The 21,071-nt window shown below is 47.3% G+C and overlaps 2 protein-coding genes across 3 annotated transcripts in view; one reads left to right on the top strand and one right to left on the bottom strand.

The window, feature by feature from the left end:
- The window catches only part of LOC143395251 (CD209 antigen-like protein A), a 61,528-nt gene that overhangs the window by 24,675 nt on the left and 15,782 nt on the right, over positions 1–21,071 (bottom strand). The window lies entirely within an intron of this gene.
- LOC143395277 (CD209 antigen-like protein C) lies at positions 15,564–21,000 on the top strand. 2 transcript variants are annotated; one of them, XM_077109578.1, is made up of 8 exons: positions 15,564–15,718; positions 15,815–15,901; positions 16,829–16,918; positions 17,205–17,291; positions 17,692–17,843; positions 18,517–18,626; positions 19,392–19,591; positions 20,948–21,000. In XM_077109578.1, the coding sequence occupies exons 1-7, from the start codon at positions 15,673–15,675 to the stop codon at positions 19,540–19,542; spliced, it is 723 nt and encodes a 240-aa protein (XP_076965693.1). In that variant the 5' UTR covers positions 15,564–15,672; the 3' UTR covers positions 19,543–19,591; positions 20,948–21,000. The 2 variants fall into 2 exon arrangements, with proteins under 2 accessions (XP_076965693.1, XP_076706512.2); XM_076850397.2 differs by lacking the exon at positions 20,948–21,000 and having other exon boundaries at positions 19,392–20,152.

Below are 21,071 nucleotides of genomic sequence, written 5' to 3' on the forward strand. Positions count from 1 at the left end.
TGAATGATTTGCGCCTTCCATCCCGGAGCGGAGAGGCTTTGACCGTCACTGCATCTCATAGTGGCCTGGACATTGCCCTGGTCTGGAAGTTTGAGGGCACGTCTTCAGATGTAGGCATGTCCCCCCATGGCCCCTTGGGTCAAGTTACACTCACTTATCCTTTGTAACCCTGCCCCTTCTGACCTTTTTTGGATGGAACTTTCTAAGAATATGGGTCCCCCCAATAAAAGCCCACTTCCAAACGTGCTCGCTCTTTCTCATCAGCCTCTCGTGACTTTTTCTCACTCTCCCATTTGTGGAGCCTGAGGCAGAGAGCGGAGAAACCGTCCTGAAGCTTGTTTAAAGTATGTGTCTGTGTTTTATTTGGTGTCCCTGGAAATTCACATGAGCGACCTTAAGTTCAGCTGCCCGCACAGGTCGGGGGCAGGAGGTGGCGCCCAGAACCAGGAATTGCTCAGGGTGAATTTCCAGGTTGTCTGAGAGAGCATGCTATAGAAATTTAGTGAACCGTGTTTTTTTTTTTTTTTTTTGGTGGGGGGGTCACAGAGGAAGCAGACACTTTCAGAGCCAGGGATGTTCAAGAATTATCATGGGCAGTCCATGACTTCAGATGAAGAGGATGTATTTAATAATTCTTTAGAGGATCATCAACTGGAGAGGAAAACAAGTCAGAGGGCCCAGGTAGCCCAGTTCCTGAAGACGGCTAATGAGGTGTGCCTGTGGTTTTGTCAGCGAGATTCACCAGATATCGTACCTTGGGAAAGGCTAGGTAGAAAATTATATAAAGGCTGTCTCTCTGCCAAGTTGTCTAAAAGTACAATAGAGAGTGTACAGAAGGTCCGGACCGCTTTGGAAATGTGTCTCTTTGATGATCTAGAACAGGACCAGTGGTCCCCCGGGGACCTGCTGAAAGGGCTTCAGAGAGCTATTAGGAGTTTGGAGCAGGAGAGTATCTGGATTTAGTTATTCTGGCTATAGTGCTCAATTGCCTTGTAGTGGGCCCACAATAAACATGCTGGTGTTCTAAAAGTATCATCTGAGGAAAAGACAGCAGTTGGGAGACCTAGACCAGCTAATCATACTGTTCCTGGAGACTCAAAACCTTAGATCAGATCAGTTATTAAAATGGGACTTTCGCATAATAATATATAATATTTCATATAATATTTCTCAGTCATCTCAGCAGAACATCCACCAGAACCTCATTGTCCTAACTGTTCTGCAATAGAAATTGGCACCTTTCCTAAGTGGATGGATTATATAAATACTTTTCCAATACAACATAAGGTGTCTAGAAATAGTGAGTACATTTTGGACTGGTCTCCTAAAATTGACAAAAGGCGATTGTGCAAGGGTATTGCCATGACTCATGGAGGATTTGTTAGCAATATCTTTTTTTTTTTTTTTTTTAAAGAGAGAGAGAGAGAGAGAGCGAGAAAGAGAGAGTTTTTTTAGTATTTATTTTTCAGTTTTCGGTGGACACAACATCTTTGTTTGTATGTGGTGCTGAGGATTGAACCTGGGCTGCACGCATGCCAGGCGAGCGCGCTACCACTTGAGCCACATCCCCAGCCCTGTTAGCAATATCTTGACCTTCAGCAAAGGTGGCATTCAGAAAGATGTTTGGTGCTTAATTGATGCCTCAGAATTTTTACATTTTACTGATAAACCTTTCCTAGACTTTGTAGGCAAAACTGCAAGGAAGGTTCTTGTTATGACCTATAGGCCTGTGTTCAATCTCCTTATGTTTTACTTACTGGAAATGTGAAAGTTAAAAGAAAAGATGATAGATATCTTGTAGCATGTAATAAATGTAATTTAACTAACAGTATCACCAGATATAATAGAGGGAAAGGAACACTGATACTTCATCAGCTCTCTTTGGTCTTATTGCCAGTTAATATTTCAGGGCCATGGTACACTGATGCTGGTTTTCAAGTCTTACAACAAATACACACCCTGCTAGTAATAGTGGGAGTTGTTGCCTTAGTTTCCTTTATTGCTTCAACAATCTCAGCTTTGGTGGCCTTATCTCAAAATATTCAACTCGCAAATTTTCTTAATAATTTGGCTCAGAATACTTCCAAGACTCTTCATAATCAAATAAATATTGATGAAAGGATTGAGACTAAGTTAAATGCCTTAGAAGCTACTGTCAAAAATATTGGTAGTGAACTTTCAGCTCTGAAATTCAAGGAAAGACTTAAATGTCATGCTGACTATGTGTGTGTTACTGCTACCAATTATAATGCTTCCCAATGGGATTGGGAGAAGGTTAAAAACCATTTGTTGGGTATTTGGCAAAATAATAATAACAGCTTGGGTCTTTTGGAGTTCCATCATCATATTCAAGACATACAAAAAAGAAGGATTGGGATCCTACTTCTTCAGCTGATCAAATACTTAAGGAATTGAATGGCTTTAATGCTGAAAACATTTTTAAACATTCTGAATGATATATCCTTGTATTGTTCTCTTTGCTACTAATTCTCTCTTGTATTGTAATTATAGGATGGCGAGCCTTCAAAACAAGGATTCAGGGACTTGAAATAGTGACCCATCACCTGCTTTTACAAAGAAAGAAGGGGGACTATGTGGGGAGCCACTCTTAATGATTCACGTCTTCCATCCAGAGCAGAGAGGCTTTGACTGTCTCTAAATATCGTAGTGACCTGGACATTGCCCCGGTCTTCAGACATAGGCATGTCGCCTTGAAGCTCCTTGGGTCAAATTACACTCACCTGTCCTTTGTAACCTGCCCCTTCTGACCTTTTTTGGATGGGACTTTCTAAGAATAAGGGTCCCCCAACAAAAGCCCACTTCCGAACGTGCTCGCTCTCTCTCGCCAGCCTCTCCTGACTTTCTCTTGCTCTCCCATTTGGGGAGCCTGAGGCTGAGAGTGGAGAAGCCATTCTGAAGCTTGTCTAAGGGTGTCTGTGTTTTATTGGTGTCCCTGGTAATTCACACGAGCAATCTTAAGTTCAGCTGCCCGCGCAGGTCGGGGGCAGCAAGGGATCTTCAAGGAAACCTACAGAAAAGGATGGAAAGGGCCTCCTCTGTTGAATATCCATATGCCTAGTTTAAGAAAAAGGCCCCAAAGGAGCCCCTGGGTACAAGTGACAGAGGGGAAATCAAAGTTGATGGCATTGTGATAAAGATAAAGGAGATATGTCTCAAAAATGACCTATGCTCCAACCCCTTGAATACAACGTGGGAGAAGAAAACATTGGGGCTCAGTTTTTGCATATGCCAGATTGCCTGATTCCTCTCTTGGGATGAAATTTGTTGTGCCAGTTAAATTCACAGATAACATTCATAAGGATTGTTTCAGAATATAAATTTTTAAAAAGTCTGAAACTAGCAAAGAGACACAAGAAAGTTATAGGTGTGGAAATATATCTTAGTACAGAAAACTAAAAGCAAAGCTGTTTCTGGATGAGAAAGTATTTTTTTTTCTGATAAAGAAATATTCTTGTGCTGAAGTCCAAGATGAAAGAGAGGACAAAACTGAGGGAGTAAAAAAGTTTCGAACGTCTAAGGTAAGTTGCAGGCTCTGGAAGGTAAATCTCAAAAAGTTTGTGTGTGGGATTAAACTGGCTATAATTAGCAAAGTCAGTCAAGGTTATTTAGATTTTAATGTACTGATATGAAGCAAAGTCTGCTTTGATCTGCTCTTACTTATCAAGATAATTTTCTTATATCTGTTAGGTTTTATTATCAAGACTTTATAAAGTCTTAAAGGAATTAGGATTTGTACCTGTTTTAAAGTCTTTTCATTGATCACATCATAACAGATAAATAATCAGCTATTATTTTAGGTTACAACAATATAGTTTACACCATAATTTTTAAAATATTTTTTTAGTTGTAGATGAACACACAGAATCTTTATTTATTTTTATGTGGTGCTGAGGATCGAACTCAGTGCCTCACGCATGCGAGGCAAGTGCTTTTCCACTGAGCTACAGCCTCAGCCCCTTACACCATAAATTTAAGTGACTAGTTATATGTATACATCTGAGAACTATATCTGTCTGAGCCTTGTCTATGTGCTATGAAAAGCTTACAAAATGAAAGTTTATCTAGGTTTACTGGCAAAGCAACTGATAAGTGCTCTCTTTCATACATTGCATCTGACACAGAAGGTCCACAGTGCCATTTGAAGACATGTTTTATATCTGTTTGCTTTGACTCTGTTGATTTCTGATCATTAACAGTGTTTCCTAAGTGTATAAGAGTTTTAAGGCTATCCTTTGATTTTTACTAGTACTGCTAACCTGTGCAAACCTGTGATTATTGTTACAGTACACTACGGATTCTAAATTTTACTTTAAAAAGTTAAGCTTGGTTAAATGTAAAGCTTAGGAGAGCACTTTACCAAGTTGGTGTTTTTCAAACTAACATGTCTGCAGCAATAGTCTCCTTTAGACTTATATAGATATGAAAAAAATGGTTAGTCTTTATTTGCATCATTTAACATTTTATAACTGGAAAGGTAACCTGTTGTCCATAAGTTATGGATAATATTTGGTGTTACTCTTTACACTGGGAAGGGAATATGAATGTATTTTTGGAAGGCAATAAGGACAGCCTGATTTGTTCAAAGGTTGGTAATGTGGAACATGAAAACATTCTGCCACTTTTCTCACAAAAGAGAAGTTAAGAGCTTTCTTAGCCTTTATGTTGATATGTTTCAGATGTAATGTTCTTAACTGATATTCAGGTAAGACTCAGAAACAAAACATGAGAACTTTGTAGAAAGATATTTTTAAAAAGGGCAAAGATCAGATTCAGAAATAAAACACTTTTTAAGATTTGTCGGGAGGCCAGTCTCTCCTGAGTTAAGGCTCTGCCTCTCATCCTTCTCCATGTTAGGATGGCTTTGAAGTAGGCAGAGTTAAGCTTATCTAAAGTTGTGGTCAAAGATAGATTTTTTTTGTTGTTATAAAGGTCACTGTGATCTCAAAGTAAACAGGGGATAGATATAATAATACAAAATTTAAGTAAGGTTTTGGGTATATTGTAAAATGTATTTAGGTTGGTAAAAGAGTTTTTTTAAAAGTAAAACTTGTATGTAATTAAGTTGATAAATACCTGGGTCTTTGTAGAGGTTGAATAGACACCAAAGATACATTTGTGTCCATTTTGTATTTTCCTTGTAAAACTTTATAATAACTGTTGCCTGTTGGTGTTTCACAGAAGTACTACTTCTAAGGGAACAACCTGAATTAATTTGAGACAATAAGGCATCACCTACAGGACAGGAAGGATATAATGCTGACTTGTGGCATTAATAATGACTCAAATTAAATGAAAGGGATAACTGTAGAAGTATAGATATTGAAGTTTCAACCTGTTGCTCCCACTTGAAGACTGGTGAAACTGGCCTAGTGGATGTTTAAAACCAAAAGGTTGGAGACCAAAGTCAAGGAAGTAAAAGGGCCAAGGAAAAAGCAGCCAATATTTGGCCCTTGCCCTCTAAGTTCAGCCAGGACCCAGAGAATAACTCTGGTGAGTCCCCTGGTCTGCTGATCAGGGAGATCGGGAGAATTCTAGGGAACAGGAAGCCAACCAGTGCACATTCTGCAAAGAGGAGGGTCACTGGAGAGGGAATGTCTTCTTCCAAGAGAAGCAACATGTGGTCAGCAAGACTCTGACCCATCCTGGCCGATGGCACCACTGGTAGAGGAAAGCTAAAGGAGAGAAGAGGCTTCTCACACGTCCCCCAAGAGTGATCTCTGAGGAACCTTGGCTGACTTTTTTTTTGGGGGGGGGGTGAAGGTGAGTACCAGGGATTGAACTCAGGGGCACTCAACCATTGAGCCACATCCCCAGCCCTATTTTGTATTTTATTTAGAGACAGGGTCTCACCGAATTGCTTAGCACCTCGCTTTTGCTGAGGTTGACTTTGAACTCATGATCTTCCTGCCACAGCCTCCCAAGCCACTGGGATTACAGGTGTATGCCACTGCGCCTGGCTTCAGCCGACTCTTAAGAATAGATAGAAACAAGGTCAGTTTTGACCAACTTGGTCTTAAATACCTGACAGGAGGGTGTAGCCAAATGACAGTCCTACATGGACATTTAAAAGGAAAAATAATGTTTTTTTTTAAATGTAAATTAAGATATAACTGAGTCACCTCTACCAAATGTGAGCAAAGATGGGGACTATAAAGGTAGGTTTTGTGTAGGAGTGCTTAACAATAACTATCACAAAAGACTCTAGAGTCACAACTCTGTCCTGCATCAATTTGAGCCTGATCTCATAGACCTACAAATCTTCCTAACCTCCTACATAGATACATTGATCTGTTTTTCACTATTACAATTATGAGTTACTCTCTTCATGGTTTTCAGAAACTGGCTGAAAATAGTAATTGATTTTGTGCTAATTTTTTACCAAAAAATGCTTTGCTGTCTTGTTTATTGTTGTCTTAACCTGATCCCTGCCCTATGTATGCCTTGTCCAGTTATCCACCAACTGACACCATGGACCTCTGGGCAACTCTGACGCTGAATACCCTTCGCTGTCCATGCCCACCTGATAGAGAACAAGGACTTCAGATCACTTGCCCCAATGTCACCCTCTGTCAGCAGGAAGCAGCTTGGAGCAGTCGCTGCCCATTTTCCACAGAAATGGAATGTAGACATGGACAGTGGGGAAACGTAGCTGTGTCCACTTGATGCTTTGAGCACAGCCCTTGCTGCTCGGTCACTGCAACTTATTTATTTATTTTTTATACTTTCATTTTATTTATTGTTTACGTGGTGCTGAGGATCGAACCCAGAGTCTCACATGTGCCAGGCGAGCGCTCTACCGCTGAGCCACAACCCCAGCCCCCCTGCAACTTATTTTTAAGATGGACATGTTTCTTTCTCTTCCTCTCTCCCTGCTTCTCCCTAATCTCTCCCTGTCCCTAATCTCAGGCAGACTTAATCCTGTCCCTGAGCACATACCCACCACAGGAATGAAGAAATTCAGATTTGGGGATGGCACCGGATGATCTCAGAAATGACCATCTCCCCTATGAACCAGCAAGTTGCAACTCCAACAGAGAACCCGTGGAATGTAGCCTTTGAATCACCTCTTAAAAAAAACCCGTTTCCCCTGGTGGGGAGAACCACAGCCTCTAGGACAGGAGTGCCCTCTGCTTCTCCTTTGCTAGCAAAGCAATGAAATTTCGGTTTCCTTTTTCTCAAAACCATGTCCTGGTTGTAGGCTTGGCATCAGGGACATGGTCCAAGCTTTCAGTAACAGTGGCACAGCTGAGAGGGCTGGAGGCTCCCTGCAGCCTCCTCACTCTCGCTCTGGAAATATTTTTCCTTTGTGTGTTTCTAAGTCACATCTTGTACAATACACCAGGAAACGTAAGGGATGTGTCTTTTTTTTAAAAAATACTTATTTTTTAATTGTAGTTGGATACATTACCTTTATTTTATTTATTTATTTTTATGGGGCTGAAACCCAGGGCCTTGAACATGCCAGGCAAGCTCTCTACCGCTGAGCCACAACCTCCGCCCCTGAGATGGGTCTTTCTGGAGTTCTGTGAGTCATGTGTGGGATTGTGGAAACCCCACTTAGTGTTCATCTGGGCAGAACTCTGGGTACCTGGGTACCCCTCAATTCTGGCACCTGAGCTAAGTCAGTGTAGGGGTACTGAGTCCTCCAACTCACGGAATCTCATGCCAACTGCAGGGAGCCAGTGTCAGAATGGAGGGTCGCTTGGCAGAAAATAAGCCCCCCAGGCTCCCCGCCCTTCTGCTGTGCTGATCCCCAGGTTCCCTTCAGAAACAGCCTCCATATTAAATTCCATTTGCCTACTGTCAGTCCTCAGAGGTCTTGTTTCTTCGACACTCTCTCTCGTTTTCAATTTCATGATTTCTCCTCTTACCTTCATCCTTCCTTCATCAGACTTGATTTTCTTTGATTTTCCCATTCATTTTCAAGTTTCCTGAGGAAAAAATTTAAATTGTTGACCTGAGATCTTTCCCCTGACAAAGGATGAAATTAGACTAGTTGATGTAAAGGATTTTGTGGGCTTCATGTTTAGTTCCAGAATCCTGCAACTCTCCGCCCCATGAATGGAGACTATGTGTCCTGACGGTGTTGCGAGCTGACCGTGGGCTGTGTGTGGACTTTGTCATCATTGCACCCTAGTGAATAGGAGCATCTGGTGTCTGGGAACTTCCAGTGTAAGTTTGCCCAGAGACATTGGGAATCCTGTTCCGCTCTGCGGTGTCCCACACGGCACCTGAGATGGGTGTGACCTGCCAAGAGGCCAATCAACCTGCTGACTGCAAGACAACAGGAAGCAAGACTCTGCCCTGGAAACCTTATCCCTGCCTTTGGTGAACCCCCTTAAAGAAACCACTGGAGCCATCTCCAGCTCTTGCATGGACTAGATCTATCAGGGGCTCTGCCTTTGAAAATACATTTCTGACCCCCTTTGTCTTTTCTTCTTCACTAATTATTCTAGACTTTAATTTCTCAGGTGGCTTACACCCTCCTTGGCAGGAAGAAGAACACCCCAACAAGATGCTGACTGTCACCCCATATGATGGCACAAGCCACGCAGGTTGGTTTTATGGACAGAGAGGGGTGGGAGGGAAGCACACACACACAAAAAAAAAAAAAAAAAAAACAAAAACAGAGAGTGGGTTGCTCCTTTCCAGCCTGATTCCTCCTCAGTTGCATTTTAGCAACTATGAATTTCCCTCTAGACACTACGTTAGCTGCATCCTACAAATTTTGATATATTTCTTTGATTTTTCATTCAGTTCTAAGTATTTTGTCTTTTGATGTATACTTTTGAATGTTGAATTATTTAGTAGAGTGTTGAGTTTAAAAGTTTTAGGAAGACTGGACAGTAGATTATTAACCAATTAGTTTACTCAAGCTTCCTTCAGATCCTTTTTTTTTTTTTTAAATGTGTATAAGGATTAAGGCAAAAGGAATTTGAATAGCACACAGACTGAACTTAGTCTTATGAGAAGTGACTTATACAATTAAGCTTTGGCTTTATGAGGGGGAACTTCATCATGAATGGCTCCATTTTGACTTTTGGTCTGATATCATCAGCTGGCCGGACTGGTGATATGAGTGGGGTTCAAAGGAGCCGGCTCTGTCAATAACTAAGAAAATGGTGAAGAAACCACGCAGCGCATGAACATAAGTTTTTAAAACAGGATGGCTTGGTGACCCAAAGATCAGCTCCAGAGCTGGAAGGAGCAAGAGAACGAGTACACCCGAAACCTTTGAATTATTGAGGAAAAGACATTCAAGAAAGTTCCACCCAAATAAGGAAAGGGATTGGGTTTTGAACGGTGGAGTCCTGCTTGGTGATGTCTTGTGGTCAGCAGATTGACTGACATCTTGGAAAGCCACACCCATCTCAGTGTTGAGTGGGATCAAAGGCACAGAGAGAGAGAAAAGGCACACCTATGTTGCACAGTCAATCAGGCAGTAGTGTCAGGCTGGTCCCCTCATCCGCTCAAATGTGCATAACTCACACACACAGCCCATGGCTGGCTCGTGACAGTCTGATCAGTTCAGGCCTAGAACAAGAGCATTTTAGCAACTATGAATTTCCCTCTAGGCACTGCTTTAGCTGCATCCTACAAATTTTGATATATTTCTTTCATTTTTCATTCAGTTCTAGGCATTTTGTCTTTTTATACATACTTTTTGAATGCTGTATTATTTAGCAGAGTGTTGTTGAGTTTGCTGCACTATGTGCTCCCCGCAATTGTACTTGTCAACCATCAGAGGCCTGAAAGTGTTGGATCCTCCAGATCATGCACTGGAATGATCAAAACCAAGAACAAAAATAAATGCTTATGTTGTTGTCACCTGATTATCTCAGGTTTTTGGTTCTAATGGCCGAAATCTTAGTCACTCAGTTCCATTGTGCTGAGAGAAATGTCCCTGGGATGGTTCATCTGGGTTGTCAATTTGGTCAGATTGAGAGATGCCTAGGATTAAGAGGTGATTGGCATGTGGGACGGTGTGGGAGGCGGCCGCTCTGAATGATTCGCATTCTCCTTCCCTGAGCGGAGAGGCTCTGACTGTCACTACATCTCATAGTGACCTGGACAGTGCCTGGGTCCTGGAAGTTTGAGGACGTGTCTTCAGACGTAGGTGTGTTGCCCATGGATTGAGCTACGCCCACCTGTTCCTTGGTGTTGTTACCCCCTTGCCCTGTTTGGGATAGAATGTTCCATGGAAACATCCTTTGTGGGTCCCCTTTTCTTTCTCTGCCTTTGGGGTGGCCTTCCTAGATGTCAGTCAACCTGCTGACAGCAGACATCGCAAGCTAGACTCAGCCCCCTGAAACCTGACCCCAGCCTCATTTGAATGGCTTCTCCTTAATAAAAGGGTCAGCACACGCTCGCTCTCTCTCTTTCTGCAGACCCTTAAGGTCAGAGGAGCCTTCCCAGGACCCCAAAGAAAAAGGTCCCTCTGTCTCTTGTGTGGTTATTTTGTGCACCCAGTTCTCCTGGAGGGACCCTGAGTGTTCAGTCGTGAGGAACGCGACAGGACGGCTCACCAGTGGAGACCCGATGGACAGCACTGTCCAGTAGGCTGGGGCCCCGATGGAACCTGAGCTGGAAGCAGGAGGAGGTCTCACGGATCGGAGTCTCATTCTGCTTGAGCAAGGGCTGCTGCTGTCACCCGTGGACACTGGCGTTGACTCCTTCCCTCTCCCAGGGTGGGCGCTCTTCAGTGGCTCTCCGGGGAGTGTCCAGGCATTTGGTCTCAGCCTGGGACAACCTCACTGGTCCCTCTGGTGCTGAGGCTCCAGCTTCTCAGACTGAGAAGCTCCTTCCTCCAGCTGTCCAGCGTGCCGAGGGCCATGGTGGGACGTCCAGCCTCGGACTGTGTGAGCCCGGCTAATAAGTCCCCTCTTATAATCACACACACACCCACTTATGGTCCTGTGTATCTAAGAGCCTGAATATAATGGTTTTAAAATGATTTTAATTCATTTAAGTGTTTTATATCCCTGGATGGGGTCTCCCTTGGTGAATATTCCATGAGTACTGAGAAAACTATAGTCTGTAGTTGGGTGGTTGTGTGTGTGTGTGTGTGTGTGTGTGTGTGTGTGTGTGTGTGTGAGAGAGAGATGCTTTGGGTTGTTTGTGGTTCTCTACATACAAAACACACGTATGGGTTTCTTTTCCTGCGGGGTATTTCTCCTACTCCCTAAAAGTCTTAGTCATCTCCAAGGTGGAAATCGATGTCATGTAACGAAGGGTCAGTTGGGGTGTAAGACCTGACACTGGGCCCTGTGTAATGTGCCTTGACATCTGGGGCCAAGCAGGAGGCCCTGGGATGGCCGGCCCACAGGTTCCCTCACCCTGCAGCTTCTGCCATCATGTCCCCTGGCCAAGCGACGCCTATTAGAAGGTAAGGCCTGGTTTCTGTTCCCCCTCCAGTGGTGAGTTTTAGTTCCCTGCCATCCACAGCCATTCAGCCCAGCCAATCCTGTCCCCGTGGGTCCCAGCATGCTGTTTGTCACCACGGAGTGGGCCTCCCCACCCTGTGGTGGCTCACTGTTTCCAGATGCATCCTCCTGTGGTCTGCATGGTGGACACCATCCTGCCGCCTGTGCCAGGCAGGTATGGAGCCTATGTGGGGAGAGATCACTGTCAACCTTGCTGTACGTTCAGGCGTCTCTCCCCAGTGGGGTATTAAAACCCAACGGATGAGGACATTCTATGCGCTCTTTCCTTTGGTAAAGTGTCTGTTCAGATCTTTTGCCCTTTAAAAATGTTGTTTTTTTTACACTGGAGCTGTAGCTCAGTGGTAGAGCGCTTGCCTAGCATGTGGGAGGCACTGGGTTCGATCCTCAGCACCACTTGAAAATAAATGAATAAAATAAAGGTATTGTGTCCATTTACAACTAAAAAAATTTAAAAAGTGTTATTTCAATTGTGGCAAAATACGCAGAGCAGAGAATGAACCGTCTAAGGCCATTTCTAAGTCTGCTGTTTGGGGACACCAAGCCCATTCCCAGGGCTGCACAGCCACCACTCGGCACTCATCCACAGAGCTCTTTGTTTCTCAAAATTGAAACTCTGAACCTTTGAACAACAGCTCCCTGGTTGTCCTTCCTTCAGCCCCTAAAGCCACGGTTCTATTTCCCATCTCTGTAGAGGTGACGTTCTAGGGATCGGCTATGAGCAGAACCATTCTGTATCTGTCCTTTTGCAACTGGCTTACTTCACTTAGCATAACGTCCTTGAGGATCGTCCACAGTGTGGCCTGTGTGGGAATTTCCTTCCTCGTTCAAGGCTGACTAACATCCCGCTGTATGGTGCACAAAGTGTATCCATTTCTCCCTGAAGGACACTGATAGCTTGCACTCTTTGGCTATTCCATGTAATGCTGCAGGGAATGTGGGCATGCAAATATCTTTGTGAATCCTTGCTCTCAATTTTTCCAGGTATATGCACAGAATCAGGATTGCTGGGTTATATGCTAGTTGTATTTGTAATATTCTGAGGAACTGACATATGTTTTCCACTGTAGCTGTGCCATTTTACATCCCCACCAACAGTGTGCAAGGGTTTTCCTTTCTCCCTGAACGGGCCAACACTTGTCATTTCATTTAGTTTTGGAGGGAGATACTGGGGATTGAACCTAGTAGTTTTTTAACTACTGAGCCACATCCCTGGTGCTTTATATGTTTTGAGATGGGGTTTTGCTAAGTTGCTGAGGACCTCACTAAATCACCGAGGCTGGTCTCGAACATGCGACCCTCCTGCCTCAGCCTCCCAAGTGCTGGGACTACAGCCACGCCTGGCATTTTGTTATTTTTTATAGCAGTCACCCAACAGCTTCAAGGTGATATCTCAGCATGGTTTTGATTGGCATTTCCCTAAAGATGCATGATATAAAGCACGTGTGTGCTTATTAGCCCTTTGTGCGTCTTTAGAGATGTGTTATTCAATCCTCTGCCTATTTTTTATTTGAGTTATTGGCTTTTCTGTTCTTGATTTCAGCTTTTCTCCATTTTAAAACCAGCTATCTTATTTTCCTCAGTTGGGTTTTAAGAGTTACAAGTGCACTTTGGATGCAAGACCTTCACCTTCACCTGTGATTTGCAAGTGTTTTCTCTAGACCTGTGGGTTTTCTTGTCACCCTTTTTCCTGGGCCACTTGGAGTGCTTCTGACCTTTCTCCAATAGGAAGGAGTGTGCTCAGATTCCTGATGGACACTGCTATCATGTAAGCACATCTCCTTCTACTTCTGGTTGATGAACAGTGTTTTAAAGGTGAATAGCCAATCGATGGTACGTTTTGCTGAACGCTTTTGTGCAATGTGGTGAAACACTCATGAGGATTTTCTGCTTTAGTTTATGGGATATATAAACCAGTTTTCGCATGCTGTTCACGTACCTGTGGAAGAAGTGTACCCCGTCATGGTGCACGTGCCGAGTCACCCAGCTTCACCCCCATCAAGGAGAATTGCACTGAAGCCTGCGCCCTGAATTGGAGGATGTGATGGGAACAGCTTTCCTCTCTGGGGTCTTCCACCAAATAATCCACAACCTCAGGGGAAAATATCAGATCAGCCAAATTGAGGGACAGAACACAAATGCCCGACCTGTGGTCTTCCAAATGCTCACAGTCATCCAAAACAAGGGGTCAGTGAGATTGTCACAGCACAGAAAATCCCGAGATGAGATGTGACTGTCTAGACACAAGGTGGCATCCTGGGTGGGATTTGGGAGCAGAAAAGGACATTAGGGACCAGATAGTGAAATCGAGATAACCCACGAAGGTCACTGTGTGTGTCATAAATAAGAAATTGACCTGGGCACATTCACTATTTCTAACATGTTCTCTTAAGTAGAAGATCAACGCTAGGGGAAGCTTGATAAGAGGACTGTGGGAAGCCTCTGCTCTGTTTTTGCAAGATGACCATAAATCTCAAATTACTCTAAAATGAAGAATAAAGCCCAAATAAAAACAAAGTGAACAGAAGGTCAAAATCCTCACTATTTGATCGTGATGCATGCATTTTCTATTTTCTAATCAGAACATGACACACAAAGTCTTATATTTCTAGCTCTAGCATTTTATGTAGGAATACACCTCTGAAAACATCTCTCACATAAAAATGTGGTACATTTCCAGCTCACAGGGACTTTTTTTGTGTTCCTTCTGGCCAATCCCCACTCACTCCTTGGAAGTGAACTCCATTTTGAGTCCACATCAAATGTCAGTCCTACCTGTTCTTGAAATCTGCCGCAGTCTGGCTGGGCACAAAATCACGAGCCACCACACAGCTTGTAGATTCAAACAGCAACTCTTTATTTCCGAACTCACACCAGCCGTCTACCATCACGTTCTAGGGAAATCCACGTTCTCTGCCAAATCCACACCTCCACTGGGCTTCTGTCTCCCAAAAATACTCTCTGAATCCCGTGAGAACTCAAGGGGAACTCAGGCAGCAGGATACGCCCTATTCCCAGCAGGAATAACCTTAAACCTGGAACCGCCCTAAACCCGGATTGTCCTAAACCGGGAACGGGAACGCCCTAAATCCAAGGAGAGCCTTAAACCCTGATCCACCCTAAACCCGGATCCGCCCTGGTCCTTGAGCAAGGTCACCTTACATGCAATGTCACTGCAAAATGTCTAAGGCAAGTCCTGTTTCCACGAGTCCTTCCACTAAGCAACATGGGGTACGCTGGCAAGGAAATTGTCATACCTACTAGGCTAATGGCTCTCAGCAGAAATCCATATAAAATCGAACCTCAGAGTACATACGCTTTATGTCTGAATACTTTTGCTCTTTTATGACATTCATGTATTTGTTGCCTGGATCAGTAGGTTGCTTTTTAGTTGCTGTATAGCATTCCACTCGTTGAATTGCAGGATTTTTAAAAATATATTTTTAGATGTCAATAGACCTTTATTTTATTTATTAATATGCAGTGCTGAGAATGAAACCCAGGGCATCACACATGCTAGGTAAGCGCTCTACCACTGAGCCACAACCCCAGCCCCAGGATTTTTTTGTTTTTATTCACCTGCTGGTGGCCTCTTTTTTTTTTTTTTTTTTTTTGGTCCCATTTGGGACTATTTTGAATAAAGCTTCTAGGCATCTTTTGGTTTCCTCCTTGAGACTCTGTGACCCTCTTTGGTTCATGGTGTGGACTTGGAAGCAGAATCTCTGGGTTCAAATCCCAGCTCTGCTGTTCACCAGTGTGTGACCTTGGGTGGGTTACCTGACCACGCTGTCCCTCATCGCCTGTCAACTGTAAGGTGCAGGTCAGACCATCTACACAGCCTGGGGAGACCGGACAAGTGAGTCTAGGAAGCAGTTAGAAAGGAGCCTGGTCCGAGCAGCGCAGAGTAGACTCGAGCCCTGATGATTCAGCCCCGTCCCCGAAGCCAGCAGGAGGTGCCCTCAGTGAGGACACCAGCAAGCTAGGGCAGCGAGTTCCTGGTTCTGTCGAAAGCACCCCATGACTTGGCCACTCCCACTGCTGCCTGAGATTCCTGGAATATGGGGGGCCCAGCCCTTTAGCATCCTCCGGGGCCCGAGCCAGTTCCCTCTTTCTCTTCCTGACCTTCAGTCGATGCAGGGAGTGAGTTCCAGGGGGTGGGGATAAAGGCTGAGATCCCAGCAGTCCTGGGCACCGAGAGACAGCGGTGACCATGAGTGACTGCAAGGATGTGGACGCGCAGCAGCTGGGCTCCCTGGGTGAGGCTGGGCTGGGCTTCTGGGAGCTGGGAGGGGGTATGGAGGCCAGCTTGGGGCTCAGCTGCCCAGGCTCTGACTGACGCTCTGCCCATTCAGACGAGGAAGAGCTGATAACCAGTGGCGCCAAGCATTCCTTTCAACACTTTAGATTCCGACCCACGGGTGGCCTCAAGAGCATTGCAGGTAGAGCGGGGCTGGGGTGTGGGCAGTAAAGGACAGGTCCACCCAGATGTCTGTGTCCTGGGGAGCTGGAGGCTGGCAATCTGGATTTTGTGTCCAAGGGAGGAGGAGATGGGGGGTCTGGAGTGTGGGTCTGTATCCCTTGGTCCTGGGGAGATAGATACTGAAGGACTGGAGAACTGGGTCCTGGGCAGGTGGTGGTGAGGACTGGACCCTGACACAGGGGAGCGGAGGCCAGGGACAGACTCCTGGATACTGGGGTAATAGAAACTGGAGTCTGAACTCCTGGGGTCTCGAGGAGGCGGATATAGAGGACAGGACCCCACTGGTCTGGTGAAGGTGGAGGCTGAGTAAATTCTTGGGTTCTGGAGAGGTGGAAATGGACTGGATATTCGGGTTTTGTGAAAACAGAGGCTGAGGGTCTGGTTTCTGGTCCTAAGGCAGTGGAGGCTGGGGCCTGGACTACAGGATCTTGGCAGTGCAGAATGGGGACCAGAGTCCTGGGTCCTGGGGAGGCTGAGGCTGAGGACTGGACTCCTGAGTGGACTCCTGGGTAGGGAGAGTGGACGTTGAAGACTTGATTCTCGGTGAAGGCTGACGGTCTTAACACCTGTGTCTTGGGAAGACTGAGGCTGGAAACCTGGACACCAGAGTTTTGGGGTCCTTGAGTCTGGGGGAGCAGACTACAGGGTCCTGTGGAGGTGAAGGCTGAAGGTCTGGATTCCTGGGTTCTAGGGAGGAGGAATCTGGGAACTGGACTCCTCGGTCCTGGGGAATTGGAGGTTGGGGACCTCTGGGCTGTGGACAGCTGGAGGTTAAGGGACTGGAATCTTGTGCCCTGGAAAAGAGGGGTTTGGGGCCAGGCTACCCCTGGGCCAGGCTGAGGCAGGGACGCTGGCTTTCCGGGCCACCCATCCTTCTCTCTGGCAGGGTTTCTGGGCCATGGCCACATCCCCCTGGTGCTGAAGCTGCTGTGCCTCATGCTCCTGGCCGGGATCCTGATGGCCGTCCTTGTCAAAGGTCAGGGAAGGCCCAAGGGTTGGGGCAGCTGGGTGTGGGAGGGAGATGGGCTGAAAGCTGGGACGGGTCTCTCAGCGGCACTTCTGAGGGCCGAGGAGGAGGGAGGAGCTACAGGGGAGGGTCCTGGCTCCACTTCCCCTTGAGGTTCAGCCTTCTCTGGGTTCTTCATCTTCAAATGGGATTGAACGAGATGTTGTCCCTCAGAACAGTGTCCCTGGGAGCCCAGTGCAGGCCATGACACACAGAAGGTATTCAATAAGTGCAGTTTTCCCCTCTTTTGGCCCAGTCTCCAAGGTCTCCCACTTCTATGAGCAGAAGAGATCGAAGCAGGAGGACATCTACCAAGAGCTAACCCAGGCGGAGGCTGAAGTGGGTGAGTGACAGGAGAACAGGGTCCCCAGGGTTCAGAGGGTCTGGGTGGCGCAGCCTGAGTCACGGGCCAATTCTGAGCCTCAGGTGCCTCGACCAAGAAATGGAAACAAACGGGAAGGTGACAACATGCCCCGCTGCCCACAGTAGGCCAGGCGCACAGTGGGCACCCAGTGAAGCCAGTCTCCTGGCCTCTGTCCTGAGTGCTGAACCCCTACTTCTCCCAGCCTGGAGGAGGCGGTGCCAGGACTCCTGGCTTCTCCTGGGGGGGAGAGGTCCAGGGAGAGGGGAGGGAACAGCCACCAGACGCAGTGGAAGGAGCCCCCAACTCTCAGGGGCTTGAAGGCGGGGCAGACACAGGAGCTTGGCCTCCCAGCACGGGTCCTGACCCTCTCCCCCAACAGACCGCCTGTGCCGCCCCTGCCCCTGGGACTGGACGTTCTTCCAAGGACACTGTTACTTCTTCTCCAAGTCCCAGCGGAACTGGAATGACTCTGTCACCGCCTGCCGGGAGGTGGGGGCCCAACTAGTGATCATCAAAAGCGCTGAGGAGCAGGTGTGTCTGGTGGGGGTCCCTGTTCCGGCCTGGGCACGCATCTGGTCACTGGCCACCTGGGAGGAGGTGGTTGGTTAGGACACATTTTCGGGACCACTGAGGGGGAGGAGGAGGAGACTCTGAATGAAAGGGCTCTAAGACCTTACACAGGAGACACACACAGGTTCTGGAAGTGGCTGAACGCTTTGGGGGTCACCTAAATTGTAAGTGGTCCCTGGTGTCGTGCTAGCTGGTGTTTAGCAACCTGGTCTGTTGAGACAAAAAGCCTTGATATATATACCCTTTGCCATTTTCCCTGGCGTAAATTTCCCACTGTTACTTTCGGATCGAGCTGGGCACCGCTCGATGCAGAACATGCCCTGCATGGAGGCCGGGCGGGGGTAAATTCCTGGGAATCATGCTCAGAACTCACAGGACGGTGAACATGCGGTGTCGCCAAGTGTGTGCGATGGGAGGCGGCTCTGTGCGTCGCGTGCACAAGTCCAAACACACCTGTCCGAAGCGCACACATGCGGGAGGGACTCAGACCTCCTGAGCACACCTGGGGGCTGGCTGGTGCACGAGAAGGCTGAAGGTCAGACTGCAAGCAGAACTTGCCATCAAGACATTGGTGAGACACTCGCTGGAATTTGGGGGTCGGAGCTCCCTCCTGACTCCTCCTCTCCCCCTCCAGAACTTCCTGCAGTTGACTTCCAAGAATAAAGGCAGCACTTGGATGGGACTGTCAGACCTGAATAAGGAAAGCACGTGGCTCTGGGTGGATGGGTCGCCTCTGTTCTTCAGGTAGGTCCTGGAGAAGGGCACTCCCCAGAGAGAGGGCTGGGTTTCCCAAACTCTGCCCTGAGCTCCCCCATGCTGCCCTCTAGGCTTAAGAGTGTGGCATTTACTGAGACAAGGGAGGGGTCTTGAGACCCACGTTAAGGTGGGAGGGCAGCCTCGTAAACCCCCCTGCCCGAGATGTAGGAGGCTCTGATCTGCAAGGAGTCTGCAGTAAAGTGTTTGAGTAGGAAGCCTGAGGCTTCGTGAGACCAGCCAGTCTGGGGCTATTGTCACTGGAAGGGTGACGTGTTACGCTCATAGATCCCAAGTGAGGGCACACACAGCCTGCCCCGGGGAATTACCCAAGAGTGTGCCAAGGTCTGCCAGGAGACAAAGGGCGAGACACTGTGGGAAGGAACAGTCGTTGTGGTGTTCACGGGAAGAAACAGGCCAGCTGGGGTAAGCAGGCTTGGTGGTGGCTGGTTCAGATCACCAGTGGGCTCTGGGGTGTAGATGTTGTCCCTGGGTGCCTTGCACCTGGCCCGGGGGAGGTGTACAGAGGCCCAGAGTTCAAGAGCACAGTAAGGGAGGCGGCTGGGACTGGAGTCTCGGCTGCTTGGTTGGTTCTCATCCTCAGGCATGGGGGACAAGGGGCCTGGGGTCCAGAACTAGCCTCATCTATCTGCCGTAGGCCTGAAGGGAAGCGGGGAGAGCGTTCAATGTCCCGGAGCAGGAACGTGGCTCCTTGAGTGGGGCTGGGGCGGAGGCTCACGCTCGTCTGGCTTGCAGATTCATGAAGTTTTGGAACGAAGGGGAGCCCAACAATCACGGGGAGGAAGACTGCGTGGAGTTCAAAGGGGACGGCTGGAATGACAGCAGATGTGAACTTGAGAAATTCTGGATCTGCAAGAAGTCTGCAGGCTCCTGTTCCCACAAGTGAAGTCGGGTCTCTCCCCAGGCTCCACAGCCCTGTCCACCCTCCTGATCCCGTGAGTTCCTCTGCAGGCCTGTGGGCGTCAAGAGCTGAGCAAGACTCTGAGGCTCTTCGGTCACATTCCTCCTCTCCTGTACAGGGTGCTTCTTCCTCCTTTGCCTCTGGGCTCCCCTTGCTTTGAGGTTGTGGTTGAGAATCTATTTTCCGTTCTAACGTAGCAGCTGCTGGCCGCTCAAGAGCGAATATCCAGGAGTTGAGGGTTGATAGGAAGGAATCAGGTTTACTCCTCATCTGGCACCTTGGAAGAGGGAAGGGGCCGCTGTCCTCAAAGCGTTGACTTGGGGAACTCGGGAGCACAAGAGCTTTTATAGGGGGGAAAAGAGGGACCTTGAGACGGCGGGCAGGAAGGGTGCCTGCTGAACGGAGTTTCCATCACCTGGTGGTGGTGGGGGGGTCTCCATTTTCTCCTCTGGCTGGATATGGCAGTAAACCTCAACCTCTCGGGGTGTGTCTTTTATTGAAATGTACGTATTCCTTTTTCTGCAAGTTGAAGACTTTTACCTGATTTGTGTTAGTTGATGCATAGAAATAAAAGAATCAGCACTGACATCACAAAGCTCGCCAGGAGTTTGGGGTTCTGTAAACCGAAAGCAAGATTTCCCCAGCAATGCACATTATGACCACTCAGCAGGGCGGGGGTTGCTTTCCTTTAGAAGTCAGAACGCAGGACCAAGGGGACGAGGCCTGATGCTTACCAACGGATCAGGGAGGGGAAACCCTTTGTGGAAGGAGAAAGTGACAATAACTGCCAAAGACAACTCCCAAAGAAGTGGCCCTGGTCCAGTTTAATAGAGTGACAGGTGGGAGATGCACTCAGGAGCTGGCTGTATCCATCAATGCACCGCCTTCCTTGCTGAGACCAGAGGGTGCGCATGGCCATGTGTAGGTGCCGCCATGTCCCCTGGGGCTCTGAATGGCTTCCTTCATCACTCTACTTCCACCCGTCTCCCCTGCACCCATCTGCCTGGCACTTTCCTTTACTGCTGTAGCTCCTCTTGCAGGCTGGAAGCACCTGGGGACTCATTCTCCCTGTCAATCAATGAGTCTCGGCAGGTGTGGCCCCCGTGTTAGAAGTGCCCGAGGACTGAGGAATCAAACAGGTGCTTGCACGCAAGGCGGACTTTGCTTCTGCAGAAGCACCTGCTACTGATGAAGTGCTTCTGACAAAGCCCAGCAAGCAAGCCTGCTTGGGTGGGCAGTCCACCTGTTTTTATCCACAATGAAGCTCCACCCCTAGCTCTGATAGGAGGAGCTCAGGATCGTAATCTACAGGATTGGCCAGTTTTAAAATCGGGGTGGGCAAAGGGAAGGGCTATGTTAAAATGGCTACCATTGCATCTTATGTCCCCAGGTAAGGCTAAATACTATATTCTGAAGATGGACCTCTGGACCTTCTGTTCGTCAGCCCCTTCCTGTCTGAACTCTGCCACAGGGAGTTGCCTTCTCCAAGGTTTGCCTCCCTCCTGGTACAGCTC

The sequence above is a fragment of the Callospermophilus lateralis genome, chromosome 1, assembly GCF_048772815.1.
Source record: "Callospermophilus lateralis isolate mCalLat2 chromosome 1, mCalLat2.hap1, whole genome shotgun sequence".
NCBI lineage: Eukaryota > Metazoa > Chordata > Mammalia > Rodentia > Sciuridae > Callospermophilus > Callospermophilus lateralis.